This window comes from Aethalodelphis obliquidens, unplaced genomic scaffold, assembly GCF_003676395.1.
Source record: "Aethalodelphis obliquidens isolate GAN/ISIS:26980383/991018 unplaced genomic scaffold, ASM367639v1 scaffold2, whole genome shotgun sequence".
Taxonomy (NCBI): Eukaryota; Metazoa; Chordata; class Mammalia; order Artiodactyla; family Delphinidae; genus Aethalodelphis; species Aethalodelphis obliquidens.
The window spans coordinates 34,286,996-34,299,456 of NW_020837946.1; the positions used below are offsets into that span (position 1 = coordinate 34,286,996).

General features: G+C 36.8%; 1 protein-coding gene across 4 annotated transcripts in view; it reads left to right on the top strand.

Moving 5' to 3' along the window:
• The window catches only part of ORC2 (origin recognition complex subunit 2), a 54,531-nt gene that overhangs the window by 39,074 nt on the left and 2,996 nt on the right, over positions 1 to 12,461 (top strand). For 3 of the 4 annotated variants that reach the window (XM_027124503.1, XM_027124509.1, XM_027124519.1), the window contains 6 exons: positions 831 to 927; positions 2,846 to 2,992; positions 3,592 to 3,763; positions 6,090 to 6,151; positions 7,201 to 7,319; positions 9,447 to 11,476. In XM_027124503.1, the coding sequence (XP_026980304.1) occupies positions 831 to 927; positions 2,846 to 2,992; positions 3,592 to 3,763; positions 6,090 to 6,151; positions 7,201 to 7,319; positions 9,447 to 9,533 (684 nt within the window). In that variant the 3' untranslated portion in view covers positions 9,534 to 11,476. Of the gene's footprint in view, positions 1 to 830; positions 928 to 2,845; positions 2,993 to 3,591; positions 3,764 to 6,089; positions 6,152 to 7,200; positions 7,320 to 9,446; positions 11,477 to 12,461 lie in introns of those variants that run through there. The other variant, XM_027124530.1, reaches the window with a different exon arrangement.

The following is a 12,461-nucleotide window of genomic DNA, read 5'->3' on the forward strand; positions in this document are numbered from 1 at the left end:
CTTGAATTTCCTATTTGGTAACTGATAATGTATTAAATCTTAGGGAAATGTTAGCTTTGTTTACTACATTGAATACCAACAGTACTTCTCTCAAGAATAGGATTATGGGGGACTTCAATTTTATTATGCTTTTATGTCACTTTAGTGCTCTAAAAATAATAAAAATATAAGAATGGTTTATAGTTCTTTGATCATTTTTACTCCAGATGCTCATATCTCTTCATCATTTGAAAGTTAATTTAAACCTTTTGAGTTCTGGATATTAACCAATGTAATATTCCTTTTTAAAAGTGTCTTTAATGTTTGGGTCCTCTTTCATTTGATAAATCTATAGTTTTCTAATATTTTTCATATTGTTAGTTTTTGGTTTTGTTTTGTTTTTACTACCTGCTTATGTTATATTTACACCTTTGCTATTCTTCCGTTTCCTTTTAGCGATAACTTATGCAAAGAAATGAATTAGAGGTACTTAAGTACCAGTAGAATTTTTGAAGTGATTTTTCAGACTTAGTGGGAAATCCAAATTTATTTTTAATTTATTAAAAAGATTGGGGCTTCCCTGGTGGCGCAGTGGTTGGAAGTCCGCCTGCCGATGCAGGGGACACGGGTTCGTGCCCCGGTCCGCGAAGGTCCCACATGTGGAGCAGCTTGAGCCATGGCCGCTGAGCCTGCGCATCCGGTGCCTGTGCTCCGCAACAGGAGAGGCCACAACAGTGAGAGGCCCACGTACCAAAAAAAAAAAAAAAAAAAAGATTGGTTTGCTAGTTGTATTTATCCTACATGACAGAATAAGTTATAACTGATGTACCTCTTGCACTTTTATGACATAGATCCTGAACTCTATAACAGAAGAAGTCCTTAATCATATGGGTACTTTCCGCAGTGTGCTGGATCAGCTAGACTGGATAATAAACAAATTTAAAGAAGGTAACGTGAAGGAGATGCTCTGTAGTTTTAGGGTGAAGCTAAGCGTACTTATTTGTGTACTAGTATACATAAATTGAGGATTGTTTTAATAATGACACTTCTCTCAATGCTGATTTAGATTTTGATTTCTTTAAAATCTTTTTCTGTGAACTTTTTCTGTGAACTCTAACTTACCTAACAGGAAAGAATTACTCCTGCTACCTTGAATTTAATTAGCCAAAGCCTCTTTTTTTCCCCCCCAAAACCTTTTATTTCAGGATAATTTTCAAGTTTTGTTTGGCCAGTGTAAAGTGTTTCCAGTTAATTGGTACCTCTATGTCCGATAGTTTTATATTGTTTAATATGTTTATAAAGCATTCTTATCTTTATCCTGAGTAAGCATCAATGCATTTGAATAATTTCGTATACTAAAATCTGAGAAATGGGGGACAAAACATTTGTTGTTCTTTTGGTGTGAATGTTCTTGTTATATGAGCATTTCAGAAAATTAAAAATAAAATTATTTAGGGTCTAACAATTGTCATTTAGTCATTGCTTAACAATTAAATGGAGTAATTGGTTATGCTTAATGATTTAATGGATGATTTTGATATTGTTTGTACGCTCACTAAAATAGGTGCCTGAATCATTTTTTATATATATTTATATGTAGTTACTCTATTATATATAATCTGTGTTATAATAAATATTTATATATTATATAATCTGTATTATCTAAATATAATTTATATTAAATAATTTATAATTGTATAAATCATATAAATGTTTTACATAGTTATAATATAGATGTTATATAATTATGAATTATATAAATTATAATTGTATATTACATATGTAATATAATAATTATATGTTTGTTTACATATAATTTAAATACTGACTATGGTGACTTCTAGAATTTAAGGAACCTTGGACTTTCAAAAATGTGTCATCTCAGAATCTTTGTCACTATATTGTCTCTCTTGTCCCTCTATCCCCAGTGGAAGAGAAATGTACTTATTCTCTTTAAAAGGCTCATCTTTTGTCATAAATGCCAATGTCCCATTTCTTACCAGCTCCTGAGGGACTTAGCAATGGCTTTTAAACATGTATAGAACTTCTTCCATCTTAAGAAAAATATTTACCTGATTCTACTGCCCGTTTACTCTATTTTATTTCCGTATTTCAATATGATTTGAGAGCTTTTGAAGACATGTCCTGCCTTCTACTGTTTGTTTCCTTCTTAATTTCTTGCCTCTGTGCTACCTGAATTGTATGCTTGAAGATCACCTGTAATTTTTTTCATGCTAAAAACACTGACCTTGCCTCACCCTTTGTTTATGTTGATCTCTCCAGTATTTGATGGTGTTGACATCTCCATCATCCAGATTCTTCCTTCACTGACTTTTATGATATTTTACTTCTCTGACCTTCCTCATGCCTTGGGCAATATCCTAAGCCTCTCCCCTTCTTTTGTCTCTTGGCTTTTGTGATAACCAGGGTTTTCTATATTCTCTCTTAATGCTTAATGAGAACTCTTTTTTTTGGAGGAGGGGACGACTCCCTCCTTTATCCCACCTTGCAATTCAACATGCACAGATTTACCTCCAATCCGATATGTATCTTGCCTTATTTCCTATGCCGTATTAAAACTGGTTTCTTCATGGTCTGATTCAAGTGTTAACCATTCTGGTTAAGTCTCTAACTGCTCCAGTGTCTACTGATTTCCAATGAATTTCTTTTTTTTTTAAAGACTATAATAATGTCTTGCCTGTTTTATGAATGACTGACATAGCTTCTCAAATAAATTGCATACACCTAAGCAATAGTTCTTTTGTCCTGTGCTACTTTGATATATTCTTTAATACAGTCCCTGCATGTGGTAGGGGGCTTCACAAGTACTCACTGAAAATAATAATTGCATTCTCTTTCCTTTTAGAATCTTCTTTAGAACTCTTTCTTCTTATCCACAATTTGGATAGCCAAATGTTGAGAGGAGACAAAAGCCAGCAGATTATTGGACAGTTGTCATCTTTACGTAATATATACCTTATAGCATCTATTGATCACCTCAATGCTCCTCTCAGTAAGTTAAATATTACTATTTTTCCTTCTTGAGATATCAGTCTTTGAAAATTAATTTTCTTAATGTTGTCACAGCATTTTTATTGTTTTAAAGTATGCTTTTCCTTTGTTGTGTGTTTAAAGACATAGTTGCCAAAAATATAGGTGTCCTTAATCTGATTTAGAACATAATTCTTGGAAATAAAAATTTAGATAGTAAAGGGTGTGTTTTACAGCTAAAGTTTCATGAAGGAGAGGAGACCCAACTATTATTTTGGTTTCTTTCTACTCTTCTTTGTGGAATTGCAACATTTATTTTATGCATTTAATTCAGACTTTGTGATAATCCTATAAAATAAAATGTTAAATTATTAAAATTTTTAAAAGAATGCCTTGGTAGTGCTAATAACTTGTATTTAATATACAAATAAAGATTCAGATGTTGATTGACAGTGAAATTAGATTGTGAGGTACTGATTTGGATGGGGAAATAGCAAAAATGAAAATTTTCAGGATTCACTTTTTATTTAATGCTTTCTGTTCTTTCCTAGAGTGGAATCTAGTAACAAGACAGTATGAAAATAATTAGTAATTCTTGTTTTCTTTGATCATGTACTCTAGTGTGGGATCATGCAAAGCAGAGTCTTTATAACTGGCTCTGGTATGAAACTACTACATATAGTCATTATACTGAAGAAACCTCCTATGAGAATTCTCTTCTGGTTAAACAATCTGGATCACTACCACTTAGTTCCCTAACTCATGTCTTACGAAGCCTTACCCCTAACGCGAGGTAAGAATGAAAACTATAGTTTCTTTTTCAAAAAACTCTATATATTTTAAGATATGCCATACTAGGTTTTAATGGCTATACTAAAGTCCTTACTTAGTTTGCAGGATTGAGAGAAATAGTAGTAATAATAGTTGCCAGTACTGGATTATGCATTAGGCAGACTACTCAGTAGTAATAATAAATAATAATAATAAATATAATAATAAAGCAAGAGTACCAGCATTTTTGTTTTTAATAGATTTTTATGTTTCTGAGTAAGAGCATCTCAATGTTCATCATAGAGGAAAAAGCAGAATTTTGATGGATTTTACTTAAATTTGATAGTTATTTTTAATTACATATTGAACATTATGATTCAAACACAGGGCCCTTTACGTGAAATAGCTCATTTGATCCTCACAGCTCCTCTAAGGTAGATAGTAAAGGGCACGGAGATTTTGATCCAAATCTGCATGGTTCCAAAGCTCATCCTCTTAAATCTTGAACATCTTTGTATAGTGTCTCCAGTGAAGCCCTTCAGCAGCCTAACCAAGAGGCATATCTGAATTAATAAAAGCAATTAATAAAGGTTAAGGAAAGTTGTATACAGCATAAGCCAGGAAAAAATAAATTGCATAATTAACCTGTTGAAAAAAGGCGTTGAGTAGCCTCACAGGAGGCCACAGAGAAACGTAAGAGGCAAGTCCTGAGCATTCCTTTCCCAGCCAACCCCCTGCCAGTAACTCATACCACAGTGCAGTGTTAAAACTAGGAGACTGACATTGGCATAATCCAGAGAGCTTATTCAGATTTCACCATTGATATGTGCACCCATTTGTGCATGTGTGTGTGTTTAGGTCTGTGCAGTTTTGTCACGTGTAGCCTTGTGTAACTACCACAATCAAGATACGCAACTTTATCATCACAAGACTCCCTTGTGATGTTAACCCTCAAATGCTAATTTCAGTGAATTTTGTTACTGTATAAAGCTGTTTTTGTACACTTGAAGGTTATCATTGCAGTAATAGTGAAATATGTATTAAATGAATATCTAATCAAAATTTTTGATGGAATTGGGAATAGAAAAAGTGTTCATTTAATTTTACTATTATGCTTACTCCTAATGGACTATTGCAAGTTATTACATATAAACTTGGGAATCCATGCAATGTAAATGCTCTAATGCAATTATTTTTTAGTTGGGCATACCTAAATGTCTGTGTGCTAGTCTTCAAAGCTTTTTTGGTTCATTCCGTACACTCCAATATAATTTAGTCTTTACTTGGTATGAATGTGATTGATCAAAAAATCTTCACCAAAATTCAGCAGTGTAGTCAATGGTAGTACTTAGTTATAAAGTGGTCATTCAGATGATCCAAAATATGCTTATAGAAATTATCTTCTAGACTGTCATAAAAATGAAAATGCAAAAGGTTTAAAATTTTTGCCAAATCCAGGGACTTCTGGGGAACTTGGTTTGTGTAACACTGCTTCCAACCCAATAATTCTACTTGGTACACACTCTTACAGAAACAATCCAAAGTATGAAAGAGTATTTATTTATAATTGTATTTAATTTAATAAATTAATATTTTTTATTAATTAAAATTGGAAGTAATGTGAACATCCAAAACCAGGAGGGAAATGGTCAGTTTGTGGTACGATAGATGAGCAGACACTAAAAACTTTAGGAAGAATTTTTAAAGACATGGGAAAATCAATAAGTGAAAAAGAGAGGTATAAAATGGTGTGTACCATATGTAAATGCATGAATTTATGTTTTCACACTGCCTTGTTCCACAAAGACTTGAGAAAGCAGCATATGCATGTATGATCTCCACATCAAATATTAGTGGCTGTTATTTTAAGGTTATGGGGTTAATATTTTCCTCTTTAGTTTTTATTATATATTACAAGTTTTCTATAGTGGACCAACCTGTAGTCTAAAAAAACACAAGTTGACCCTGAACAACGTGGGGGTCAATCCATGCCTAACTTACAGTCAGCCCTCCATATCCGCAGTCCCTCCGCATCCGCAGGTTCAACTCACTGGGGGCTGTGTGGTACTGTAGTGTTTACTGTTGAAAAATATCCACGCATAAGTAGACCCACGCAGTTCAAACCCGTGCTGTTCAAGGGTCAGCTGTACTCCTAGATTTTCTTTAAAAGGAAATAAAAAAGCTTCTACTTTTTAAGTAGACCAGGATACGATGTTCCTTGAGAAAGGAACAGAAGGTAATACAGACAGGCCAGGTGTTTCACACTCTTTGTGTATTTTACTATTAGCTGTTATCTTTGAATGTTAACATTGTGGATTTGAATTTCTGTTTGTTTTTTTTTTCCCTAGGGGGATTTTCAGGCTACTAATAAAGTATCAGCTGGATAACCAGGATAACCCTTATTACATTGGTATCCACTATATATTTTTAAATTTATTTATTTTATTTTTGGCTGCATTGGGTCTTTGTTGCTGCGCGCAGGTTTTCTCTGGTTGCGGCGAGCGGGGGCTACTCTTCTATGTGGTGTGCAGGCTTCTCATTGCGGTGGCTTCTCTTGTTGGGAGCACGGGCTCTAGGCGCACGGGCTTCAGTAGTTATGGCACGTGGGCTCGGTAGTTGTGGCTCGTGGGCTCTAGAGTGCAAGCTCAGTAGTTGTGGCACACGGGCTTAGTTGCTCCATGGCACGTGGGATCTTCCCGGACCAGGGCTCGAACCCATGTCCCCTGCATTGGCAGGCGGATTCTTAACCACTGCACCACCAGGGAAGCCCCATGGTATCCAATATTTATGATATTAAATTGTGTGACTTTTTGTTTCATCCCATAAATTATTTTTTCTAGAATCTAATAATAGCACTGCAGTTTTTCACAGCAGTGAATAAATGGTTTGCTCTGTGATATCGTGTCTGCCATATCGAAAATTTTCAAGCAGCCCTACAGATACACTGCTGAACAGGCTGTTTGCCAGTACAAATTGAAAGACAAATCCAGCTTAATTTTAAAATTTCCTGTGCCACCTATGGATGTGTGTCTTTCAACTACATATATTTCATATGCTGGGCATCTTAGATTTTCTTCCCCTTGAGTGAAATAATGTGTTAAATTTAAACACACATTTTAATAATCATTCAGCTCTCATTTGACTTACTAGTTCCCTCTTTAAAAAAAAGTCACCTTTATTCACGCTGTTTAAAACTGTCCATGGGATTATGTCATACTTGGCCACAGTTGACTGCTTTCAACCAGTCAGTTCTCTTTTAAGAATGTAAGCCACAGTACATAACACCTAAGTATTCCCTAGCTTTGCTTCTTCCAGAGATACTTACTTCAACACTTACTGGCTGCTTTGACATACTTTGGTAATAGCACTTTTTTTCTGTGTTCTTCGGCATGGGTATCCATATATGGGGTCATGTCTTAAATACTGACTTACGTTCACATTATCTTTTGAACTCTCCAGGACTTTCTTTTCAAGACTTTTACCAGCAGTGTCGGGAGGCATTCCTCGTCAATAGTGATCTGACACTTCGGGCCCAATTAACTGAATTTAGGGACCACAAGCTTATAAGAACAAAGAAGGTGAGACTTTGCTGCTGTAGCATTGTGTGCCACGATTAGTGTATCTCATTTACTTAAGGACAAGTATGCCTGATTATGAAACCGAGGTTGCCTGATGGGTCACAAGGATCCATTTAGGCAGTGTGCCATTTGAGTTGTGTAGACAGAGAGAAGGTAAAAGTACTCTGCTTCAGAGTAGAGCAGGAGACTTACGACTTCTAGTCCAGAGTCACGGGCCATTAGAAATGAGTCAAATAATCGTATTTCCTTCTCCCTCTCTTCCTTCTACCCTATCATTAATCCAGTCTATATTTATTGAGCACTAACTTTAAATGAGATATTTCATTAAGCATTAGGATACAGAAGTTAGCAAAAACCTAATTTCTTTTCTCATAAAGCTTAAAGTCTAATGGAGGAGATGGACATTTGCCAAATAATCACACACACGTAAAGTTTAAACTGTGGTGAGTCCCGTAATCAGAAGGGACATGGTTCTGAAAGAGCATATTACAGTAGGTGGATTTGACCTAGTTATGGGTATCAGAAGAGACCACTGAGCTGAGACCTAGGAAGACTAGGAGATAGTCAGACAGGGAAGGGAAGAGAATTCTAGGCAGGAACAGCATGTAAAGAGGCCCCAGAACAAAAGGCAGCCAGCGTGACACAAATGAGGCTGAAAAGGGCTAGACTGTACATGACTTTTAGGCCAAGGAAAGGGTTTTAATCTTTATTCTGAAATAATGGGGAGTCATTTAAAAAATTGTTCTGACAATGGTATGGAGAGTGGAATGGGGCAGGGTAAGATGGGGATTGCCAGAAGTCAAGGCACAGAGACCAGCTAGAAAGGTGTTAGTCGCCTGATGGTAATCTGGACTAAGGTAAAGAGAGAAGAGTGGTTGGATTCAAAATTGACAAGAATTGATGATAGATTGGATACGGGAGCCAAGGGAAAGGAAGGTGTCAAGAGTGATTCCTGGTTTCTGGCTTGCACAACCAGAGAGGTGGTGGGATCATTGGATGAGAAGCTGGAAGAGCAACATTTTGGGGGAGACATAGCATGAGTTCATGGTCTTACATGTTTGGACTTAACTCTGTTTGAGGTTCTTCTGAGATTTCCGAGTAGAGATGTCAGCTAGGCATTTGGATTCCTGGGACAAGATACCAGAGAAAAGATCTGGGCTAGAGATACAAGGTTATGATTCCTACATATTTAAGTTATAACTGAAACCAGGCATTGGTGAGACTATCTAGAGGGAGGACATATAGTGAGATTAGAGGGCCAAGAACTAAGCCTAGCAGTGTGACACTTAACGGCCAAGTAGAAGATAAGCCTGCAGAGGTGAAACAGCCACAGAGCCAAGAAGAAAACGAAGTTGTCACAGAAGCCAAGAGAAGCGTGTTTTAAGAAAGAACGGTCAGGGACTTCCCTGGTGGTCCAGTGGTTTAGACTCCACGCTTCCAACACAGTGGGCACGAGTTTGATCCCTGGTCAAGGAACTAAGATCCCGCATCCCACATGCTGCGTGGTGCAGCCAAAAAAAAAAATAAAGGTCAGCAGTCTCAGGAGCTGCCGAGAGGCCAAAAAGACAAAGACTGAAGATACATAATGAATTTAGGAAACTGGAATTCCTTGGTGGGCTAAGCAAAAGCTCTTCTGGTGACATGATAATGGTGACAGTAGGTAGGCTGGCCTGGGTTGAGTGAAAAGCAAGGAAATGGAGACCACCATTTATAGACAACTCTTCTGGAAAGGTACCAGGGTTATAGGACGGATGGAGAAGAACGAGGAATCTAGTGAGGGTTATTTTAAAATGGGAGATACCCGAACCTATAGCCAATGGGAAGGATCCAGTTGAATAGGGACTAAAAGAACAGAGAAATCAGTGGTATAAGATTTTAGAAAGAGCAGGAGGGTGGAAAATAAAATACCCACCTTCTCATCCTTTAGTCTTTTCCACTATAAAGCGGCTTAACTATAAATTCAGTGTATTTAATAGATACATATGCCTGTGTGCCCTCTGGCCTTAATTTTTATACCTTTATATAAAATATTAATGAAATCAAATCAGTTTTTTGTTTAACCTACAACAGGATTCAAATATATCTCTTACGAATGACTAACATCCAGGGTATTCTTACATCTTTTAGGGAACTGATGGAGTGGAATATTTATTAATTCCTGTTGACAATGGAACATTGACTGATTTCTTAGAGAAGGAAGAAGAGGAATTTTGAAGCTCTCCTGTACTCTTGAATCTTCTGTGGAAGAGTTGTACCCCAGCTGCCACTCCTCTAGTCTAAAATGTTGTGTTTACATCCAATATTAGACTCTTTTTCCAATGTACAAGATTTAAAATTGGGAGGGGGAATGTCATCAATTAGAACCTTGATTATTAGCCTGGCTGGTGTACCATCCTAGTACTATGCAGTGGTCCTCAAGTTGGAGAAAATGTGCCTTTCATTCATTACCTCTCTGGAGACTTCTTGCTGGAAGGAACAGTGCTCAGGGACTATTTGGAGCTGGATGTTTTGAATTCTTTTATACCAGAGATGATATTCCTAATTTTTCGAGGGCCTTTTAACGCTCCTGGAGCTATCTGCAAATGTGCTTGTTCCAGAGTGTGGAAGTACAAAGACGTTGCAGCATCACGTAAATCGGCTTTATTTGCTATTCCATGTGTCAGAATTGAAGAGTATAATAGAGAAGGCAGATCATCTCTTACTGTTTCTGAAATGGCTTAACAAAAGGTGTAAGATTGGGGGAAAGTAGGTAATTCAACTTTCTCCTTTTGTATTTAGGCTACATGCTGATAGAGGAAGAAGGAGCATGATGCCATTCAGTTGGGAGAGTAGGAAAAACATAAAAGAGTATATAGGGTGTATGCCCATCCCAGAAAGCACGTGAACAGTAACAGATCGTGCTGCTCAGGACACTTAATGTCTGTGCCGTCACCTTCAGGATACAAGTTAGAAGCCAGGCTAGAGAAACACAAACCTGAATTTCATTTTAGTTATTTTTTCAAGGCAACAGAAAATAAAAATTTAACTATTCTTGTATATCAACATGTTTTTCTTTTCTTGAATAACATGAAGATGAGCAGCATATTAATGGCTGGCCTTAAATGAATTTGATTTCTCTATCAAGTAGGCCTAAAATTCACTGTAAGACATTTCAGTTTTTTTCCTTAAAATGACAATTTCAAACCTCCTAAATACTCAAGCCTTTTTTTCTCTTAGGAAAGACAAGAAGGTTAATCTCGGCCACTGGCGTCAGCTCATAGTCTTCACATACTCCCTGAACTATTTCATACTTGGAAATGAAATTCTTCATTAAAATATCACTGTAATATACTGCATCAGCATTTCTCACCCATTTCTCATCTTGTAAACCCCTTTTATGAAATATTTCCCAAAATGATCAGAATTCTTAAAACCATTTCTTTGTGTCATATAATGAAGTAATTTTATTTTAAATCCATGCATTAAGGGGTTTAGTCTTAAGCATAATTACTAATCAAAATTTTAAATTTATACATGAATAGGATTCTAAAATTGTTTAATTGTACCAAAGGATATGCAATGAAAAGTGATTTTCCTTACCATCCCTATCCAGTCCCTTAGGCAGCCATTGACAGCGGTTTAAGCATTCTTCCCAAGGTATTCTGTGCACATCTAAGGGTATTTGTCTGTATTTCTCATTTTAAAAACACAAATGGTGGCATATGATGCTTGCTGGTTTGCACCTTGTTTTTGTTTTTTGCTTAATATATTTAGTTTATTATAACTTACAGTATAAAAAAGTATATGAGGGGCTTCCCTGGTGGCACAGTGGTTGGGAGTCCGCCTGCCGATGCAGGGGACGCGGGTTCGTGCCCCGGTCCGGGAAGATCCCACGTGCCGCGGGGCGGCTGGGCCCGTGAGCCATGGCCGCTGAGCCTGCGCATCCGGAGCCTGTGCTCCACAACGGGAGAGGCTACAACAGTGAGAGGCCCACATACCGCAAAAAAAAAAAAAAAAAAAAAGTATATGAAATCTTTAATGACCTAATGTGCAAACTTTGCATTTGCCCTTAAATATCTACTGGTTTATTTTTATAATTTTTGTGTCTATACTGTTTGCAAGCAGTATGTGTGAATAGTCTTTACTATTAATAAAGAAACCAATTTGGATATAACCATTTTTTTTCATTTATAGTACTGGGTTTTTTTTACTAAAGATATCTTGAAGTGCTTCAGAAGTTTTATGAGTGCATCTCACAGTTCTGACGGTGATCTTGACAGAATTATATGTTCTTCGTTACCTTGTTTCAACGTCAGTGTTGCTTCAGCTCTATCAGTTTGATTGCTAAGGCTCCAAACTTCTGCTGTTACTCACTTCTCGCAAGACTGAACAGACCTGAAACCTTGAAAGATTTTTCTGGCTTCTCTTAATAAAATGGCTAAAATAGGCCAAAAAAGGCACAGGGGATGCAGGACAGACAATTACACTCTACAAACTTGGCATAATACTGAATTCCTTAGGCAGGGAGTTCTAAACCGGTTCTTGTGATACTCCAGAAACTTAACTTTCTTAGCATCATGTTTGCCATTTTAATATGTGAACATGTCATTCATACAAAAGATCAGTAAGTTCGAGGGATGGTGCATAGGTTTTACTTAAAAAAAAAAATTACTAACAAAACTTTAGAAATCTACAGTTGACCCTTGAACAACACAGGTTCGAATTGTGTGGGTCCACTTAAATGCAGATTCTTTCCAATAGTAAATACTACAGTACTACACAATGCACGGTTGGTTGAACCCACGGATATATAAAGAGAAACAGCATACACAGGGAGAGCCAACTATAAGTTACACTTGGATTTTTTTACTGTGCAGGTCAGCACTCCTAAACCCCACATTGTTTAAGGGTCAACTGTATTTTTCCCCCCAACCAATTCAAACCTGGAGCCAGCAGCAAGTTCACAATGTATTTTCCTACATTCTAGGAGGTGAGGTGACTCTTCCAGCTTAGTCCTGAGTGGCTCTCAGATATAACAGTGAGTCATGAGAGTCTGCCTCATCACAGACTGTGTCTCCTAAAAGCCAAGGGATAAACTGTCATGTAAATGACTTTCTCAGGCTTTTTGTAATTATTTGATCTCTCTCCCTTGGGAGAGTCTCC